General features: G+C 34.2%; 1 protein-coding gene across 3 annotated transcripts in view; it reads right to left on the bottom strand.

The window, feature by feature from the left end:
- Nox4 (NADPH oxidase 4) overlaps positions 1-21,474 on the bottom strand; it is a 152,219-nt gene that overhangs the window by 43,166 nt on the left and 87,579 nt on the right. For all 3 annotated transcript variants that reach the window (XM_063256287.1, XM_063256286.1, XM_063256288.1), the window contains one exon: positions 8,446-8,506. In XM_063256287.1, coding sequence (XP_063112357.1) covers positions 8,446-8,506 — 61 coding nt within the window. The remainder of the gene's footprint in view (positions 1-8,445; positions 8,507-21,474) is intronic.

The following is a 21,474-nucleotide window of genomic DNA, read 5'->3' as shown; positions in this document are numbered from 1 at the left end:
TCCTGGGTTTCCATTCTGGTAGGTTATTATTCTCCATACCTACCCATCTCTTCAATTTGCATGTATTGGTTTACCTTTTTAATTCATTTTTCTATGAGAATTGTTGGTTTTTCCCTTGGTTTCTCTTTTTACTCATTAAGATGGAGCAAAGACTCCTAAGTTCCTAAAGTGCTGGATCAAACTTGATTGCTTTTAAATACACAGACTGTAAGTAAGTGCCTTTAAATACCAGACTGTAAAACCAGTTTAGGTTTTAATATGTAAGATATATTCATTTTGATGACCTTAAAAGCCTTATCTAAATCATTATAAACAATCAAGTTTATATTATTATAATATATATTATATTGTTATTCTGCTTTAAAATTATAATTTCTTTAGACAAGTGCTGCAAGAGAATCCAGAATACAAGTTCTTAAAATTTTTTTCTAATGATAATAACAGCACAAACTTTGCTTTATTTAGGCCATTAATTCTAGACGGACTTAACAAAGTATCATATACCTTTTTGGGTATTCAGTACATTACAGTCATATTTTTTATATTATTAAGAAATTAAGTTACCAAGAAAATTTTTCACTATCCTTATTTTTTCACATTATATAGTAAAATCAAATAGAAAAATACTAGAAAACAGTATAAGTTTCTCTTTAAAACAAAAACTTGAAAGTAAGAATATAACAATGCATGTAAAAAATCACTTTACTATAATAACTACATCTAGCTCCAGAAATTACTTATTTTCAAGACTTAAGAGTAACATTTTTATTGGCTATAAAGCAAAAAATGATTGTATTTTTCTCACTGTTTAGGGTTGGGAAATGCCTAGACTAGAATAAAACATAGCAAATAGTAAAATCTGTCACTTAGTAAAGTTTTCATATTGCTGTGGCATTACATATGAGCTATTATCTACAAAAAATGGTTACACAAATTTTATGTTCAGATACTGAAAAAATGGGAAAAAGAAGTTGTCCTCTCTCCTAAGAACAAATGAACATTTAAGTTACAAGACACACCATGCACTTCTCATTTCCCTGACACAAAATGTTAATGGATTTCTGAGACTATAAAATCAATTTAAGCCCAGGTCACATATATTGAATGGTTTAATATAATACCAAATAATGCATGTTAAGCTCCATTCTATTAATTAATCAGCTGTCTTCAATGATTTTCACACAGAATAACTCTAGAATTAGCATTTCATATTACAAATTATAGCTACTTTAAGCTATGGAAGCTAAGGAAGCTTCTTCCTGACCCAGACCCCAGATCCGAGATATATATATGGTATAAATACATGGTAATTACGTTTCTATTTATTACTTACCTGCCACTGTTAATTATGGGCCAGATCAGTGTAAATTCAGTCTGGGTTCAGGGGAAATTTACAGGTAGCCCTATTTCTTATATGCTTCCATTTGTACACTAACTCTCCATAGCTACTGCTTTTGATTCAGTATTTCACAGCAGCCTATACTATGTATTCCCGACTCTCATACATTTTCTCATTGACATGATTTTTATAAGGCTAGCAGTAATTTTCTCCCAATGCTCTTATTCTGACCTATTTTACTGGAAGGCATACATATCCCACTTTGAGAATTTAAGAGGTAAATCCTGTTCTTTCTTGACACTGTGAGAAATACTTAATTAGGTATTTTTGCATTTAACCTGGTCTTTCTTTCTCCTTTCTACTGCATAGAACACTGGCAGAGGGACCCATATAAAATTTGATTTCAGTTCCAATTTAAAATTCTTTAATGTTTCACTAACATCTGTAGGCAAAAGATGCAGATTTGTAGCAATACTTTCAAGTTCCTTGCATCCTCACCTCTTAACGGTCCCTTTTCCTGGCACCACAACAGGACATTTTCTTGACTTTGATGGTTACTCATCTGAACTATCAAGCTATTTCTCTCCCTGGATATTCTACCACTCTGGGAAAATCATATATATATATATATATATATATATATATATATATATATATGACTTTGGCCCAGGAACGACCTTAATCTCCATACCAAAACTTCTGCATCTTGTATTTTGGAGACTACTTACTACATTTGTTTGTACATCTGACCGCACCTCCACTAGGTTTTGCATTTTCATGAGTAGAGGATATGAATGTCTGTTTTCCTCCTTCCTTTCCTCCCTCCTTCTTTCTCCTTCTTCTTTTCCTAAACAAATATTTAGTTTATACTGTTTTATCAGGTCCTTGAGTTCAATGGTGAGTATAAACAGATACTGAACTCTAACATGATAATGCTTAGAGTCTCCCGAATATTCTCACTTGGACTGTTATCAATGGAAAGAGTGATCTTCAGTAGGGAAATATATGATGACAGAATATGCAAAACACCTAAACCACGATGTCTAAAAGTCTTCTCAGAAGTGTCTCCTGAGCTGTAATCTAAACAAACTTCACACATATTTGAGTGGGAGTGAGCAGGGTGGCATCCAAGATATATAGGTCAGGATATACAGCGTGGAAGGAAGCCAGAGAGATGGAAAGAATCAATTGCCAAAAAAAAAAAAAAAAAAGAAGAAGAATGCCAGTGTTGCTGGTAGGTATAAAAGAAGTTAACTGGGACAAAATAAAATGTAGATAGTGCCAGAGCATAAAGAATTTTCTAGGCCATGACAAAGATTTTTGTCTTTTTCCTAGAAGGAATATGAAGCAATTAAAGGGACTTAAGCAAGATGAGTAATTTAATTTGATTTATGTTTTAAAGTTTCTATAGCTGCAATGCAGAGGAATGGATTGGAGGTGACAGCTATAATGAATTTAATCAGAAATGGAACAATGCTGATTAAAATACACCTCCCTATCTGCTCAGCTGCTAATCTAGAGCGGTGGACCATAACCAAAAACATCATGATTATTCTTAAAGATCTCACCTTAAATTTACAACTCGTAGCTTGGAAGATGACTTTGCACAGTTGAGATCACCATGCCTCAGTCATCAGTTTATTACCTCAAATGATACATTATACCTTTTTTCTTCATTTCCAATTCTAGCATAACTTTTCCCATCCTCATTCTCAGTACAAACGTACTACGTATTTCCATGAGAAACAGAAGAAACCAAAATAGAAATCTCATTTTTCCCAGCCCAAATCCTTCAACCAAACCAGAGCCATCTTCTTTGCTTCCCTCTGGGTACAAAGCATGAAGTACTCATGCTGCTTAGCCAACACCAGCTCCTCCTTGAATCAGACACTAGGATCCACTCCCTCCATAGCACATCATAAGGAACTCATTCATGGACATTGCTCCCGTACCTCTACTCTCTATCTGTCCAGCAGGAAGTTTTCCCTGCCTATATTATTCTAATTATTCATACCATTCCCCAAAATATATTACTGTTATGGCATATGATTATAATACATATATATTAGAACATAATATGTTATTTACGTATCTGCCATATCCCTTTAACTTCTTTCCAGTTACTGACCTATGTCTTTCTTTCATTTGACACGTAAATTCTTGATAGTTCTTTAGTGATATCCTAGCAAATGTTCTGGCATCTGTTTAGCCAGATCTAAAAATAAATAATAAAGACATCTTTAAAAATCCTAACATTTGTCTTCAGTCATTAGTACTGCTACAACAAAATATCTCAGTCTACATAACTTACTAACGATAGAGATTTCTTATAGTTCTGTAGGCTTGGAAGACAAAGTTTCAGACTTCAGGTTTCTGTTAGAAACTACTCTCTGCTTCCGAGGTGATGCTTTGTCTCTGCATGCACACATGGTAGGTACAGAGCAGTGCGATTAATGGCGATGGATCCTGTTTCTGCACATGGCAGTGCAAGAGCAGAAAACAGCAAACCCTCAAGATCTTTGATAGGGATCCTAATATCATTTCCCCGCTAAAGATCCCTGTATCTTACTACTGTCACATTGGTGATTAAGTTTCAACATGTGAATTTTAGAGGACAGCTTTTAACAACAAAATATTTTTTAAATTTAAAATAAATATAGTTTTACCTTTTTTATTTCATGGAAAAAAACAGAATTTCAAAACAAAATAAGAGAAAAAGTAATAGTTAATATATTGCATGTTGTTATCTTCAAAGTACTTACTCAGTACTTGCCTACTCAAAGTACTTAGTGGCATAAAAAATTTCCAGGTGATATTAACATAAACGTTCTTTTCAATGAACTAAGAGAAACTAACAGAGTAACTACCTTGTATTGTTTTTCCTTTTATATTCCTTCCTTGCCCCTTTTCCCACCCCGGTTCCTCTTTCCTTTTGAACAGCTTCTCATTTCACAGTGTCTACTGTACATTTTGGTCCTCATTTGCTCCTTTAGTTCCACAGACCAGGGAGACAACACGATGTTTACACAGGTGAGTCTGATTTACTTCCCTTATGAGTATAGTCTCCAGTTGCACCCATTTACCTGTAAAAGTCCCAAGTCTTTCTTTATGGCTGAGTAGTACTCCATTGTGTAAAAAGACCACATCTTTTTTATCCATTCTTCAGTTGATGGGCATTTGGGTTGTTTCCCAAATTTATCTATTACAAATTGTGCTTCATAAGCATAGGTGTGCATATATCTCTGTGGTATGATGTTTTAAATTTTTTCAAGGTACCAAGAAGGAAAATAGCTAAGTTGAATGGGTCCTGTAACCCCAGTTCCTTGAGAAATCTACATACTGATTTCCATAGTAGTTGCACCAGTCTACGTGCCTGCCAACAAGAAGATTCCTTTTTTTTCACAGCTTCTATAGCATTTGTTATTAACTGATTTCTTGATGATAGACTTTCTTTCTAGGGTGAGATGAAATCTCACTGTTGTTTTAGTTTGCATCACTCTAGTGACCAATGATGATGTACGTTTTTTCAGACATTTGTTTGCTCTTTGTATTTCTTCACTTGAGATGTGCATATTCATTTTAGATGCCCATTTATAAGTAGGGTCTTCAAATTTTGGGGTCTGATTTTTTTTTAATTCTTTGTAAGTTCTAGATATGAGACTGCAATAGAGTGTAGATACAATTTTTATTTGCACTGAGAAACCCAAACATTCATGTATTTGCTTTATTTTAATACTTACTTTATTGTGGTTGTCTATTACTGTGGAGTAATGATTTTAGGTATCTCTCTATATGCAAATGCTTATGCAACCTCACCTCCTGGAAGTCTGAGAGATCTCTTAAATTTAATGTGAACAAAACTGAACTTTGAATTCCCACTTGTGCCCTCTATGCATGCTATGGCTGTTTCTAGTATCAGTCCTTTCTCACTCCTAAGCATTATCACTCTAAGCCAAACTATCATTTTTGGGGGGCCTGGACTTCATCAAAAGTTTCTTTTCATTCGCATTCCAGTTCTAACTACTTCCTGCTGCAGGCTGATGCGATCAAGTTACAATATGTGGATGAAATTCCCAACCCCCATAAAGCAGAATTATATGTCAAGAGGCAGAAACACCAGGAAAGTATTTCCAAAATGATGTCAGAACCCCACCCGCCTCCCAGAAAGTTGATCTAATTTCTGTAGTGCTCACAAAATATGACCCGTTACCCCTTCTTCTTAAACTCAGTTGTTTGTCATAACCCAACCTTCCAAGCCCTGGGTACAACACAGATAATTACTGAGACAGATTTCAAAGCCAAGACTTTGACCTCAGATGAAAATATAAATCTTCTGACAGCCTTCAGCACAGGACCCTCACCCTACTCCTCTGAACTAATTGCTGACCACTTTTCTCACTCTGTTTCAACTCCATGCACTGGCCTCTTGGCTCTTCTTTGATGTGCAAAATTTTTCCCTTCCCAAAAGCTTCTTTTTTGTGCTATCTTCAGCCTAAATTCTTTTCTTTTTTAAATATTCCAGACTGATTCCTTCACCTGCCTACACATCCTTATGAAGTTTGTAACGAAACACCTTATCTAAAATAGCACTCACTCTGCTCGTTCCTGTTCTTTTACTTGTGTGTCTCTTTACTGCACTCATCACTATCCAACAGGCAATCTACTCATGTTCTTCTATCTATTGGAGGATTCACTGATTAGACTAAAACTGCTTTGAGAGCAGGCACTCTGTTTTGGTCAATGCTCTATCTCTAGAGTATACAATAAAATCTATAATACAGTAGGTATTTAATGCACATTGGATGATCAACCACAGTAAACTAGCTCATATCCTATCTTCCACAAGTGACCAGAATGTATAATTCACAAGCCATAGCAACAACAAAAAGTGTACTTTAGGTCACACATTTGTGGATGTATCGGTTGATAATAAATATTTATTATGGTTTCAGACCAATGTTTATATGGTATGAACATGAATTATGTAAAAGCTTGACATTTTATACACTCTAATATGATTTGTACCATTCAAAGAAGTCAGTCTGCCGCAATATATTTCAATTCCCCTTTTTTATGTCCTTTAAAATGGATTCAATATTCAATGAAAATATCGTCTCTTTCTACCCCCCTTCCCTCTGTGTCAGCAGCAATCAAAAGCTGTTCACAGTTTTATCTGATGTATGGTTGTTGATATAATTTGCCTAAAATATATTATAATCATAAAATAATAAAATTAGTTTAGTGTTGCCATAATTTGACTTACAAAGAATATGAAAAAATAAAAATTTAAACACACAGTACATATTTTGTTTTAATGTTTTTATGAAAATTCAGCTGGGTGAATTTGGAAACACACCTGGTTTGGAATACATATAACAACAGATAAACAGTTGTCACCTTTTTGTTTTGTTTTGGCCGAGTCTTTATCTAAAGCTGCATCTAATGTTACTTGTAGTGTAAGTAATCAATATGTTATGTAACCAAGGTAAATCCGTACGTTTTATAATCTTGTTTTCTCAAAGATCTTTTCAATTCTTTGTCATTTGCCCATTAAGTCCTTTCATCTTTCAAATTTTCTCTATTTTTTCCCAGATGTTTGTCTTTTTAAATGCAGACACTTTTTATGTTAAAAATTTTATTTTGAGAAAGGGTCTTGCTATGTCATCTAGGCTGGCCTGTAACTCACAATCTTTCTGTTTTCATCTCCGCAGTGTTGGAATTACGGGTATGCAGTATTATACCAAGTGGAATTTTATGCACACTCTTATTTTTTAAGTAGATATATTTTTCTTGTTGATACTAGCTTTCTTCTCACCCCCAAATACTACTTTCTTATTACCTACCATTTTCTCCTTCACTGATTTTTAAATCAATTAGGTCCTTTTTCCCCAGTGTTAACTTCTTAACTTATGCTCACAAACGTACTCCTTCCAATTTGCACGTACGCCTCTCCTCCCCACCGGCCCTCAATAACTTACAGGTCTTCCTTGCTTCTAATTCATCTACCTACTATAGGAACACATCAATAGTATTTTTATCCCAGTGCTTCAGATCTTTCAAATGTTCCCTAAATAATCCAGATTCTTACATTTTATGGGCATTCATAATCTTCACCATATGACCACAAAAGGCTTTTCTGTATTACTTGACAGAACAAAATCTTTGATTTTGTTTGACTGTTTGATTGACTTGGATTTTGTTTGACTTATTGGAGAGGGATTATCTTATCTTTCACAAATACAGATATTTGCTGCTTTCACTGATACTTGACTAGCTAAATTTCACTTTGTTATCTGTATCTTTTTTCATTTTCCTGATTTCCAAGGTTCAGCCCAAATTCTATCTTCTTTGTGAAACTACTTGTGTGAGTCTAACTACATTTTTTCTGAATTCCTGTAGATTTTCTAAAGTGATTCCTTGTTTAGCACTTAATTATAAAAACTTTTAATTTACATGTGTATGTTTTTCATTCTTTCCTTCAAACAACCTAAGCAACCAACCATTCAATATTTACTGACTACTCACTTGTCAGTCACTGTGGTGGGTTGAGGCATTATAACAAAGAATATTTATTTTATTTACTCAGAACTCAATATAATGCATCTCTCAGGTAATGCAATATATTTCTTGAATAGATGGGTAAAGTATCACCAATATCCCTACTATTAAAAGTGATCATTCTCTCAAGTATGCAGTAGTTGCTATATGCACAGATACAACACACAAAAGGTCACTCCCAAACTGGAAGAATGGTACGATCTCATCTCAGGTGTTGACTGCTTTGAGAGTTAAGCCACCCATGAATTTTAAAATCATATTCTCAAAGAAATTATTTTTAGTAGTTCCAGTACTGCCAGTACATCTGAAAAGCAGAAAGAACCCTGAAATTTGTAAGCACACTTAATAACACATTATTAATAATTACTAACATTCAAAGTATTCTGGCTCTGAAAATGCACCTTACAAAAAATATGTAGATGTCAAAACTCTACAAGCAAAGAAAAAAGCACTTTGGAACACATACAAATCTCCATAATACCATGCGAATTACTGTTCTCTTCTATTACTTTCAAAACATGTATGTTAAAACTTTATGTTCTACATACCTGTCCAGTCTCCTACTATTTTAAGATGGACCCCAAATGTTGCTTTGGTTTCAGAAGGGCACTGAAAGAAATATACATACTAGAATCAATTCTAATTAATAATAATTATTATTAGATTGTAATTCTAATTTTTACTTTTATAAAAAATCAAAAAGTATTGGAGATTGCCCCAAGTCAATAATAATAGGAAAGAACAGACTAAAATACATATACATCTTCAAAGAAGCAAAAGCAATATTAATTTGTCAATAAGAAAATTACATTTCTCTAGAAACTCATGAATATTTATGTAAAACAAAAAATACACAATTAAAATTGCTAGGTTGTTTCACTTATCCACATATCTTCCTAAAACATCTTTCAAGTTAAAATATATAAAGAACTAGCTTCCCACACAAAGAAAGAAATAAAAACTAATTTTTATGTCTTTTTCTCCCCAGACATTAATATATATAGTTTATAACTAGGCAATATACAAGGGAACATGCTCAATGTCACATTAATTGTCCACGTCCAGTTAACTATGCCTTTCTCAAAATAGTCCTTTTCATTCCATTTTTTAATTCACAAAACAATCTGGAGGATAACGGTGGAGGAGAATGAGCTTTAGAACTATAAGTCTGTGTCCCCATATGTAAAAAATTTAGAAACCACCTAGAGGGTCAAAATAAGAGGATAAATTTCGGACTCCAATGAGAAAATGAAGAATTCTTTCTTATCTTCTAGATTCCCAACCCTTTTCCACAATTGTGAACCTCAAAAGGCTGAATAATGAGTTCTTTCATAATTCATTTGGTAGTGCTACCTGACCTGACTGACAAAAGGCTAATATTTCCACATACAAAATTCAAAGGAAATTATTACCCTATAGAATTATCAATTCGTAAAAGAATCTTGAGTCACATCATGTTGGAAAAATTAAGTAATGTATGGATTATATATATCTTTTAAAGTCTATACAATTCTGAAATATATTTACCTTAAAGGCTATGGATATTTGCCTGCCATTACTCAAAATTTATCACGTACTATCTGCAAAGGGCAGTTTTATTTCAAATATCTCACAATAACTTTGCAGAACTGTCTTTTTAAATAAGAAAATCAAGTAATGGAAACTTAGATATATTAACCTGCCAAGATCATACAACTAGCAGAAAAGTTAAGACAGAATTTGTACTGGTTCTAACTGGAATACATAACTACAAGCAAGCCCCCTACTTCACTAAAGGTATGGAAAAAAGGATTACACAAGAAATCAAAAGAGTATAAAGAAAAACATATACTTGTTGAAGAGTGTCAGAACAACATGTGTGTGTAACAGCATAAATTAGGGTAAAAGATTTGGGAAGTATGGCACAGATGAAAAAAAATGTTAGTGGTTCTGAAAAGCCCCATAAGTAGAGACTGGTTCTACAAAGGCAATTAGAGACCTCAGAGTTCATCAGTTATTAGTATGGTTTCTGCAGGAATAAGATGAGGAGAAAAAAAAGATAAAGCTTACCAAAGAGGAAAAGAACACTGAAAATCAGTGAAAGGATTAAATAAAAAGGTAGATACTAATCATTTGCTCATAATACATTATAAACAAACCAAAAATACATGTTGTATTTTGATGTATGAAATTATTATAACACAGAATTTCCAAACTACTATTACTACTAACACTACTATCCCTGACAGTAGAAAGACATATTGAAATAATTAGAAATATTTTATAAAATATCATCTGAACATTATTAATACTAATTAAATTACATGACATGTATAATTATAATTCTGTATTTATTTCATTTATATTCCAGTTTTAATAATTCTGAGAACAATCTATTTGCTCATTAGAAATTTTTCAATAAGATAATATCATCTGTAAAAATCACCCACCACTTTTACTTCATACTACTCCGTGCTAGCCAAAGACTAAGTAATCAAAGTTGTAGCTTGCAAAAAGCAAGAATTTCAACAGGACCCTGAACCACTGGTATGATATTCAAATTTCACTTGATCTTTCTTTCATTGTAAACTAGATTTTAGGTTAAAAAAAGATGATGTAAGCCCAGAAGATATCAGAAGAGGAAGCAAAAAAACCTCACTCTTGTGTGCTTGGTGTGCATCGGGCTTGATTTAATCTCATAACACATTCTAAAAGAAAATATACAGTTTGCCAAATACTCACATCTGTGTTCTATTCCTTCAGTAAAGACATTTAAAGAGGTAATTATATGTGCTGTTTAACACCCTCTTGGGTCTCTAGGAGATCACAAACCTCCTCTTATAAGTGATGGCTGAATGTACCAATGTAGCTTCAGAGGCTCCTCCAGTTTTGAATGCATAAAACACAACATTGTTTCTTTCAACTTTCTGGGAATGATACTTTTATAAATAATTGATACATCTGCAGAGTACTTAGAATTAAGAAGACAGACCTCAATATAATTTTTATCTAAACATATAACTCATTTAAAGAGGGCTTTCATAGACTAACGTATAAAATGGCTTTAGTATATGTGTTATTAAAAATAAGTGAAGATCTTAGAAGTACGTTTTAGTGTCTTTGTGGAAATAAAGGTTAGATTCATTGATGATGCCTAAATCACAGTATATTAATTCTTTTATATTTTCTAAGTTTTAATAGTTTTAGAAAACTTCTCCAAGAGAACAAATAATAAAAGTATTGCAATCTTTGTCTGTATTGTTATCCTAGAACATTAATAAATATGCCTATGAAAATTTTTCAGTTAAACAAGTTACAGAAGAATATGTGTAGTTAAGCTCACATTAAAATAAAAAAGTTGAAGTAAAACAAAATAAAAAATAGCAAGAAATGACATGGAAAAAATAAAAGGCTGCTATTTATTAGCATTTCTCTTTAGGTATTAAAAAGTTGAAGAGAACACGTAATAATCTGTTAAGAATATTAACTTCTAAAAAGTGCAATTGGAGATAGAAATATTTCATACAAATATTTTTATTTTATAAGCTTTTCTATGTCTATAATTTTAAAATATTTAAAGGTATAATTTAAATATAAGCACTAAAAATTGCTGCATCATAATTTAGGTTCTAAGATGTAAAAAATGGAGTTTGGCTCATATGACTCTTAATATAAACATCAATATATGCATCACCTAAGTTTAAAGATAGAAAAAACAAAAAGTGCTAGAATCTGATGGAAATAAATATTTATAGAAATGTGTACTTACACATAGTAGAGAAAATATCTTATCTTTCTAATTATTTATTCAACCAAGCATTTGGTTTTCAATTTACACAAATCATGAGTGATTTTATTAAAGTCCCACAAAATAAAAAAAAAATTGTATAACTCATATTTGAAAATTAATGAAAAATGATGTTACTGCATCAAGGCTTGTTCAACATTTTTTGCTTTTAAATCTATACCTGTGCATTAATGAACAAAATGATTCAAAATAGTAGCTTAAATTTTCTATGTATCCAAATCTTTCATATCAAAGAAAATGATTGTATGCTATTTTAAAATCATTTTTGCAAATTCTTTATCTCTTTCTTTTCAGCTCTAGTTTCAGATTTTCTACTGTCTGTTAGACATTTTTATGTGAAATTTACTCTAAATTTAATACATCTAAAATTGCTTTTATCTAAGTTCCTAAATTATCTTCTCTTCTGCTTCCTCTATATCTAGAAATAGAACCTACATCTTTTTCATACAGAGGTTCAATATTAAAATAATATCTAATTTGCTGCCAGCATTTGATCAATTTTCAAGTGCTTGCCTATAATCTTCTCATAAAAAATGTTGGATCACAGCAATCTCACTTTGTGTCTTAGTTCCTTTTGTCATTGCTGAGACAAAATGCCTGACACCCAAAATTGAAGAGTGAAAAGCTTATTTGACTTTCAGTTGATAGTGGTTTCAATTGGCTGGCTCCAACACAGAAAGGCACATGGCAGGGGGCCACTGCAAATGAGAAACAGTTCATTGCAACAGAAGACAGCAAAGCAAGCAAGAGACAGCCACAGCTCTTTCGATCCCTAATATCATATCCAGACTACTTAGAACAGGCAGCATTCACACCCTTAAACCTAGTGCTTTTGATCCTAGCATTGCACCATGAATCAATTCCAACATCATACATTTTAGAACCGACTACTCTGAAAAAGCCCCACTTGTGATTGTACGAAGCTCTGGGGGGTATCTAAACACAAGTCATAACAGTTTGACTAACCCTTTGCATCCCGCTATGATAAAACCCCATATTCTTTCTTTCCTATGGCCAATAGCCAGCCATATGTGTTCCACATTCTTTCCAGCATTACATTCCACGTTTTACCTTCATCCCTTTTAATCTATCTGAGCCAACTTTATTATTGGATCTCTTTTCTATCTCTTCATCACTTCACTTACAGTCTACTCATTTAGAATGACTTCATTTTCATTTTGCATGTTGAATCCTAGCAACTCTTTAAGGCTTATCTCAAATGTCACTGTTTCATGAATATTTCTTGAATTTCCATTCCAATAAAATTCATTTCCGTGAACCCTCAGATTACTTGCATGAGTTTTATGTCTCCTTATTGTAGTCTACTTCTTTATTTTGTGAAAATTTTTCTATAGTAACAGACTGTAAATGGATATTAACAAATATTTCAAAATTATTATTGTTTGTTCCATAACATCTTATTCATACAAGTGTCAAGGAAATAAATATATATCAATTGAAGAAAGTGAATATCAGCTGCACAAAATATTAGAAAATTAACCTAACAATAAATAAGAACTTCAGAGTTGGGAAATTCTATAATTTACTCATATGCTCTTAACAAATATTCATTTCATATCCAAAACATTCCAAAAATGTGCTAGAAGCTTGTGCAATTTCACAAATGTAGATTGTACTAAAAGTATAAAAGCAGATAATGAGCCAGGAGCACAGAATCCATTACAATTAAGGCAACATCATGACAAGTAAACATTTTGACAAGTAGAAAATTCTAATGTTTCTAATGAAAATTAAAATACTGTGTATTTATATATTTGTATGGAAAGTTACTTAATATTAAACCGCAAAATCTGGGGAAGCTATTTAGATGAAATTTTTCTTAAATTGAATGTTGTATTTATCTATCTCAAAACTTTCATTGGCCATGCCTAGGACTGGGAGGATCCAACAAGAAGCCACTATCCAGCCTTTCCGGTAAGCTGTGCAAGCCAAGTGGCTCCTGGAAAAAGAAGAGTCAGTGCCTCGTGAGCCTACCAGCATGCTGGCTGAGAATCAAACCCCCTCCCCACACTCCCTATAAACAACCCACTGATTCAGAGGACAGACTGAGTTGATAGCAACTAAAGTACTATTGTCTGGATGATTCTGCAGGCCTGGGGCCAGTAGTATGAGCATCTCTTAGGTGGATGGCAGTAGGCAATATAGCAAATATGGGAGATTTCCTTCTGTTTTGTCTTTGAAATCCAATATTGTTCTCACTGTTTTATTTTGCCCTGATTGTTTCACTTTATTTAATGTTCTGTTTTTATTGGTTTTATTCTGCTTTATTTTTGGTTTGATTTTGCTATACCTGATGGAATAGACAACTATCATGAAGATAACGAAATATACTAGTTGTTTGCCATTGTAGTTTTCCCAGTGTCCTGCTTTGAAGTTCTATACCAATTTTCCTGCTTTGTTTTCATTTGCTTTGTTCTGTTTTGTTTTGTTGAATTTCACTCTCATAAAAAAATTTCAAGAAAAAAATGATAAATTTGTTAGTTTAAGGGCATAAAAATACAAACCAAAATGATAAACATAATCATGAGAGTGATAGAAAAATGTGTAACAATTTTTTGAAAAGTAAAAATGTTGTGACGGGGACTGACTGAAACTAAAATTCCACTACCTTCAAATAGGGACTACACTGAGAAGCCCAACTTCGCATCACAATACTGAAAAGCTCAAGTGTCAGAAATAATAGGAAGAAGACTGGATTGGTGTCCATTACCAAATGTGTGTGTGTGTGTGTGTGTGTGTGTGTGTGTGTGTGTGAACATGCATATGTAGGTACGTAATTTAACTCCTGATTTACTTTACTCAGAGTACAAACTTGGTACCTACTACTCCAGAAACTCAAACAGAGGCAAGACAAAAAAGGATCCAGATGCAGAAATTACAGATACTGTACATTGAGAAGCAAGACTAGGTTGCCAGTTATTCACTGAATAAATTTTTAATGCAAAAACTCAAAAGTCCACCTCAGAATAGCGTGCTCAAAACTAATTTCTATACGTTTCCATTAGAACCTGACCCCCAGAAACACTCTTCCCTATTTCAGTTAGGGGAACCTCTTAGATTTTGGAATCAATCATGACTCCTATTATGGTTTATACAGAGAACGTCTTCCAAAAGCCTCATAATCTTATAGGTGGGGCTTTCAGAAGAGGACTGGACCGTGGAGGCTATGGTGAATTATGTAACGGAAACTTGGAACACCCAACTGAACTGAATCAGCATGCTTCTGAGTGTGGGAGGCCCATCTGGGGACTGCTGCCAACAGCATAAAAGGAGAACTGGAGGGAAAGATGGTGTGCTGTTGATTCTACTGCAGAAACTTGTCGTGTTGGCTTTCCTGGCATGAACTCAGCTGTTCTCACCAGTGGAGAAGCTCAGGTCCTCGCTATCACTGAGGATGGCTGCAGTTCTTTTCAGAGGAGCTCTGGTCCTTCTCTTAAGCATTGCTTCCTGGGTCCAGTGTAGATCCCTCAGCTTGCCGGCACAGATCCTTCATCCTGCTGGCACAGACTTTCTAGTTTCCATCACTGACCTCTGGGCCTTTCCAGGACAGATCCTTCCTACAGACTTGCATGAGACATTGCTATGGGCTCTAGATCTCCAGTTGGACTCATGGAGGGCATTGCCATGGGCTCCAGGTTTTCAGCTGGACTTGTACAGGACATTGCCATGAGATCCAGGCCCTCAGCTGGACTGTTGGGATCTTTAATGTGTGCACAGATTTCCCATATGCTTGCATTCAGCTCTTTGGGTAATAATTAATAAAATAATGCTATTAATTTTATGTCCTGTATTAAATCTTTTCTCTTGTAAATTGTGATTACAACAGGAGCACTATGGCTGCCTTGCTGCTAAGCGACAAGGTCTGGTTGAGAAGGCAGGCTGCTGGGAGAATGACATGGAATGGTATGTATCCTCCCCCACTCTTCACTTCTCTCCGTCCTTCCCAGAGTCACGAAGTGAGATGCTTTCCTCTGCCAGGCCCTCTACCCTGCTATCCTTGTGTTGGAGCCAGGTAAAGATTGAAATCTCTAAAAGCTGTGAACCCAAATAAACTTCTCCTCTTTTAAATTGTGGGTACCACGTCTTGTGTCTCAGGATCAGCAAAGTGTCAAAGAGAACTCTTTTCTTTCATATTCTGTACCAAATTTATGGGAGAAAACCTGCTAAATCCAACTTTAAAAATCTGAGACAGCTTGTAATCTTAACACTCAGGAGGTTGAGGCAGAAGGATCACCACAAGTTCAAGGCCAGCCTGGGCTACTTTGTGCGTTCAAGGCCACTCTGAGCTCCATAGCAAGGTGGGGTCTCAAAAAACAAAACAAAAAACCCCCTGGTTGAAGCCATCATCACACCTCAACTGAATGAGTGCAGGAGCTTCTTAACTTGTCTACTTGTTTCTGCTCTTGCTCCTTTCATCCATTCTTAGCACAGCAGCTAGTGTGATCCTGTTAAAAATCAAACCACAGGACAGCATTTCTCTACTCAAATCCTCCAGGGACTCCTTCAGTAACCAAAGTAAAAGCCAACACCCTAAAAGTCTGGTAAGAATTTGAATCTGAATTTCAGAGTTGGAATCTGAGCTAGAAATGTAAATTTAGGGGATGACAGCATATAAATGCTTCAATAAGACTGGAGAGTTTACCAGAGAAACGTGTACAATAAAAGATTGAAGGAACAGACTGTAGGGCTCATGGGGATGTCAAAGAAAGCAACAAAAAGAAAACACTGAGTAATATGAGTCATAAAATTAGAAGAAAGACCAGATGAGTGGATATCCTGGAAACAAAATGGAAGTATTTAAATAAAGTCAATGATCAGTATGGAATACTGATGACTGGTCAAGCCCATTTAGCACTGGAAATGTAACATGGTCATTACTTATTTGGAAATGTTTTAGTGGAGTGCTGCTTATAGGCAGTAAGTTGGTAGATTTAAGAAAGTATGAGAGAAAAGGAGTTGAAGGGCTCAGAGACAGGGGGATAATTAGAAGTGAGTCAATCAAGGAACAATCCTTCATCATTTTTTCTGGTACCACGTAAAATGAAGAATCCAAAACTATCACTTGCCTAAGTCAAGTTTAATATCAAGAAGATTTTCTTGATATTTAAGTTCATTTTCTTGATTATTTAAGTTCATACTTCTTCAGGCTATCATTAGGCACAGATAATATTTTACTTCCCCCTTGAAAACAGCCAAATTAAGAGAAGTAAGGTTATGTTTCATTCTCAAAGAACTCACATGCCCAGTTATTTTCCATGAACACTGGGACAATCTCTACTACTGTACCTGGTCTGTGTTCATGACACATGTGACCATGCTCATCTGTCAGGTATTTCAGCTGAATTTCTAAGATTTCGAGGCAAAAGACCTGTGAAACCTTAGAATAATGCCATTTTTAAAGAGTTAAATAGATGAAGTAAGATTAGAGATCAAAACAGTTGGTATGAACTTTCTGAAAGCAGTTAAGTAACAAAAAATTTCAAGCAATCCATAGCTAGTCTTGTCTGGTTTTCATTGAAAACTGGAAATAATATCCCCAAAGAAACTGGTAGAGAGATTAAGAGGCCAAAACATAAAAAATAATGGCAAGGGCAGGCGTGCTATGTAAGTACAGACAATAACAAACCCCAAAGCTAGACTTTGCTCTGACTCATGGAAAACTATGTGTAGTTAAGTTATCCAAGCTTAAAAATAATGAATCACACAACTGAGACTACAGATGTGAGAAGAACACAAGTTTGTTTCTGAATAAAAATAATGGTGGAAGGATATAAAGGCATCAAGCATGTTTTAGTCAATTACTACAATTAAAAAGATAGATTCATTATTTCTACTTAAGAATCCATCAAAAATATTGAAGGACATAATGTTTGATGCAGCTAAATATGTAAGATGCTATATTTTGGAGTAAGTACAAGGTTTCACATCTTAAAGTTTGAGCTACTTGATTGTTCTCAGGGCTGGAGATTAAATCCAGAGCATTCACACTGAAATACATCCCTAGCCATTTTTTTTTTTTTAATTTTGAGACAGGTTCCATTAAGTTGATGTGTGGCACAGGCTGTGTTCAAACTTTTGTTCTCCTTCCTCAGTCTCACAGATGCCCGGATTATAGATCTGTTCCACCACACTCTGCAAATTTGGGTTTTAAAACAAATCATCTCTGAATTATACTTGTAAATTAAATGAGTACATATCTTAATAGGAGGTGTGTTTTGATAGAAAATCTAAAACTTGGTAATCACTGAAGCAAGCTAGAGAATACTTCTCATAGTCTAATGTATAGATGAAAAACGTAAAATTTAACACAAGTTTTAAGTCAATAAAGCAAGAGAATCATGAAACTTGGATTCTGATTCATGTTTTGAATTATATTATTGTGGTTACTTTGGTCACTTAAACAATACATGCTTTACCCCTTTCTTATTACATTTGTAACTTGAATTACAACTTTTAAAATTTCAATCAATTTAGATAAGCTAGGATATATTTGTATCTCGAACTTAAGTTTTAAAAAACAGCAGAACTATCTCACAGAAAGAATATTTTTAAATGCCATTACATACACAATTGTGTACTTAAGAGTCTCTTCTTCCCCAGCTCCTCTCAACTTCCAGGATCAAAACACCCATTCATCACTTTCATAGCTGCTGAAAGTGCTGCCTGGTAAGGGTTCACTACTGGAATTCTTCCCAGGAGCTGCTATTCACAGAAGAAAGTTCCCTTTCCTATGTCTAACTGCCTTTCTCTGGAGGCATCCCAAGTTCAAAGTCTGAGCTGGGAATAGAACTACTACTGGGAATAGTAGTAGTTTAGGCCCCTAGCTTTAAGATGGGAAACCTGTGAATTACCATTTCATCTGCAGAGATTCTGCCAGACATTCTGAGCATTCTGTTGTTATCACATCACATAGATCAAGTTCCACCTGCTTTTTAAGTCTCTCAATCATTAAAGTTTGTTGTCCTGAACACACTCAATAAACCTCCTGCATACAAATTTCTGAGAGCTTGTTTCTCAGCAAATGCCACCCAAGACACCATTCACCCTTAGGGTAAGGAAACCACAAGAAACAAACTGCTCAACCCCCAAATGATTCCTTCTAAACCAGTCTGTGGCCAAATTTTAGTCAATCCCTATTGCAGAATGAACCACGAAAATATAATTTTTTGTCTTTGGCTTGTTCTTTAGTAACTATCTGTGGCCACTACTATAACAACATTCATTTACAAGACCTTACGGTGAACCAAGAATCATGCTTACCACTTGGTAAGACAACAGAATAAATTCATAAAGAAGTTGCTATCATTAACCACACTTCATGAAATAAATCAAACATTAAGTGTGCTAATGATCATGCCCAGGGTCAGATGCTAGTAGGTGAAGGATTCCAAAATCCATGTTTAATATTACACATTGTCCTCTGATGTTCTTCCATCCACCTCATGGCAAACATATTTTCATAGTTCAATCCTGATATGCAACAGAAAAAAAAAAACAATCACAGATTCCTAGGAAAACTCACCAAATCAGATGTTTTCTTGTACAAAAAAAGTAGATTTTATGCATAAGTGCCAAAGCGCTATCAGTAATCAAAATTCCAACTTTTGAATTTCTACTAAAGCAGATCAATTTACCTTAGGTGAAATACCATTTCTGTGCTTTACCTTTTGTATTCTGAAGTGATATTTTCAGTTTTAAAAGCTTTATCTCCATTTTAAAAAATGAGGTGAAACTCAAACTACTCAAATTGTGATAGTTGTATATTTTATATATTTGACTCTTCCTAACAGTGGTACATTATCTGAAAATAATTATTATTACCCTTCTCGAGCTGAATAATTTATGTGAATTTCATCTTTCCATGGTATAAGAGCTTAGTTATGTGGATAATTCAAAACTGCAATTCCATACTTCTCTTGAAAATATGCTTTTACATGTTAATAGACCTGTCACGTATGCTATTTCTTTTTCTCCCAAAACACAGATATCTAAAAGCATAATAGTATTAAAAATATGAAAATGCTGAGCATTGCCAGTTGGAATAACAGTACAGAAATAGCGCAGAATAACTAATAACAAGCCTTTTAACCAGCCTCTCCAATATGGCAGCTGTATGATGGACATACACCATCTTATCCCCCACTAAGCCACATTATTTTCTGCATCATATAGAGCTAACAATACAGTTCTCATAGAAACAAGGTAAAAATACTGGCAAAAGTTATTAAAGAACCTCTTAGGCACTTACTTAGAAGGGATTATTACCCTTGATAAAGATGGGATGTATGCCTATTTTTCAGTGACAGTTGTTTTATTTCAAAGAAACACTTCAGGGAACTATGCAATGAAAATGTTAGAAACTAGGTATTTACATGTTAAGTGCCTCATAGAAATAACCAGGCAAAAAGGAAATGGCAGGAAAAGAGTAAATTAACACCACATTATAATAAAACTTAGCTTAGAAATATTTGTTTTACTTAAATTGATTTCTAAGCAGCAGAACAACTTGTCTGTTTTCCCTTTTATTAAAATAGAAATTCCCGGGGCTGAGGATTTGGCTCAGCGGCATAAGCACCTGCCTTGCAAGCAGATGGTTGTGAGTTCGATCCCCGGTACCTATAAAAATGAAAAGGACAAAAAAAAAAAAAAAAAAAAAAAAAAAACCAAAAAAACAAAAATATAAATTCCCCTGCAGGAATGAGTAGACTAACTAGCAAACCACTCACCCAAATCTGGGAAAGGTGAAGTCTATTTCCTAAGCTTAGGCATAAAGCATCGCTCAAGCTAAGCCTCAAATATTTCCTATATATTATGTGTTTTTTATTTGTTCAACTGATATGTATTGGGCTTCTCTGTGTGCAAGATTCTGTGAGATGAATGAATCTTTGAAAAGATTTGTGGATCTGAAGGTCTAAGAAGAATGCAAACAACAGCATGTAATTTAATGGCACTGGTGATGATAGTGGTGACGATAGTGGTGATGACTGTTCTTAAGGGAAAAAAAAAGTCAAAAAGCTTAATCTAGCAGGGAAGGACAGTCAAGGCTTGGCAATAGACATGATGCTAGTAAAACAAATGAAAGAGGAGTGGGAGTTCCCAGTCAAAGAGAATGTATGGTTTTTCAGGTTTGACTAAGGGAAGAAAGAAATTGGTTCTTTCCCAGTATTATGAGATTAGTTTGTGCAAACACTCATGATTAGGCAAGTAAGAAAGTGTTAAATAAATGAATGAACCAATTTTGGGGGACTCTTTATTCACAAAATCATTGTGAATATAGAAATGATTCACAAAATCATTACTATGTTAATAGGCACTATGGATTCTAAAAGAGTATTACAGAAATATATTAAACAGCATTTCCCAAACCATCTGCGATCTTAAAAATTATCTTCCTTCTTTCCTTTTTTCCTTTCTGCTTTTCGTAAAGAAACTTTGGGGAACAATACTTCTTTAAGAGAACTGAAGTAATCATTTGTACTTTACATAAAATTATTTCTCTTTCTCTGGTAGCATATAGAATAAGGAAAAATCTTTTCTTTTTTTTAAAGAATAAAACAAAACAGAACAAACAGATCAAAGCCAATCACACAGGACTTCCAGACATGACAACAGGAAATCAACAGTGGCTACCATAGTGTCTCTTGTTTTCTTCAGAATAGTTGTCCGTATCTTCACATACAATAAATTAATACAAAACAAAATAAGTAAAGGAAAAGTCTAATCTTTTCTTAATTGTAAAGAAAAATAAGAACCGTAATGGTATCTGACG

Source organism: Cavia porcellus, unplaced genomic scaffold (assembly GCF_034190915.1).
Source record: "Cavia porcellus strain 051 isolate PalLab524CR breed Dunkin Hartley unplaced genomic scaffold, mCavPor4.1 scaffold_9, whole genome shotgun sequence".
Taxonomy (NCBI): Eukaryota; Metazoa; Chordata; class Mammalia; order Rodentia; family Caviidae; genus Cavia; species Cavia porcellus.
Note: the sequence above shows the minus strand (reverse complement) of the source record. Positions and strands in the feature narration are given on the sequence as shown.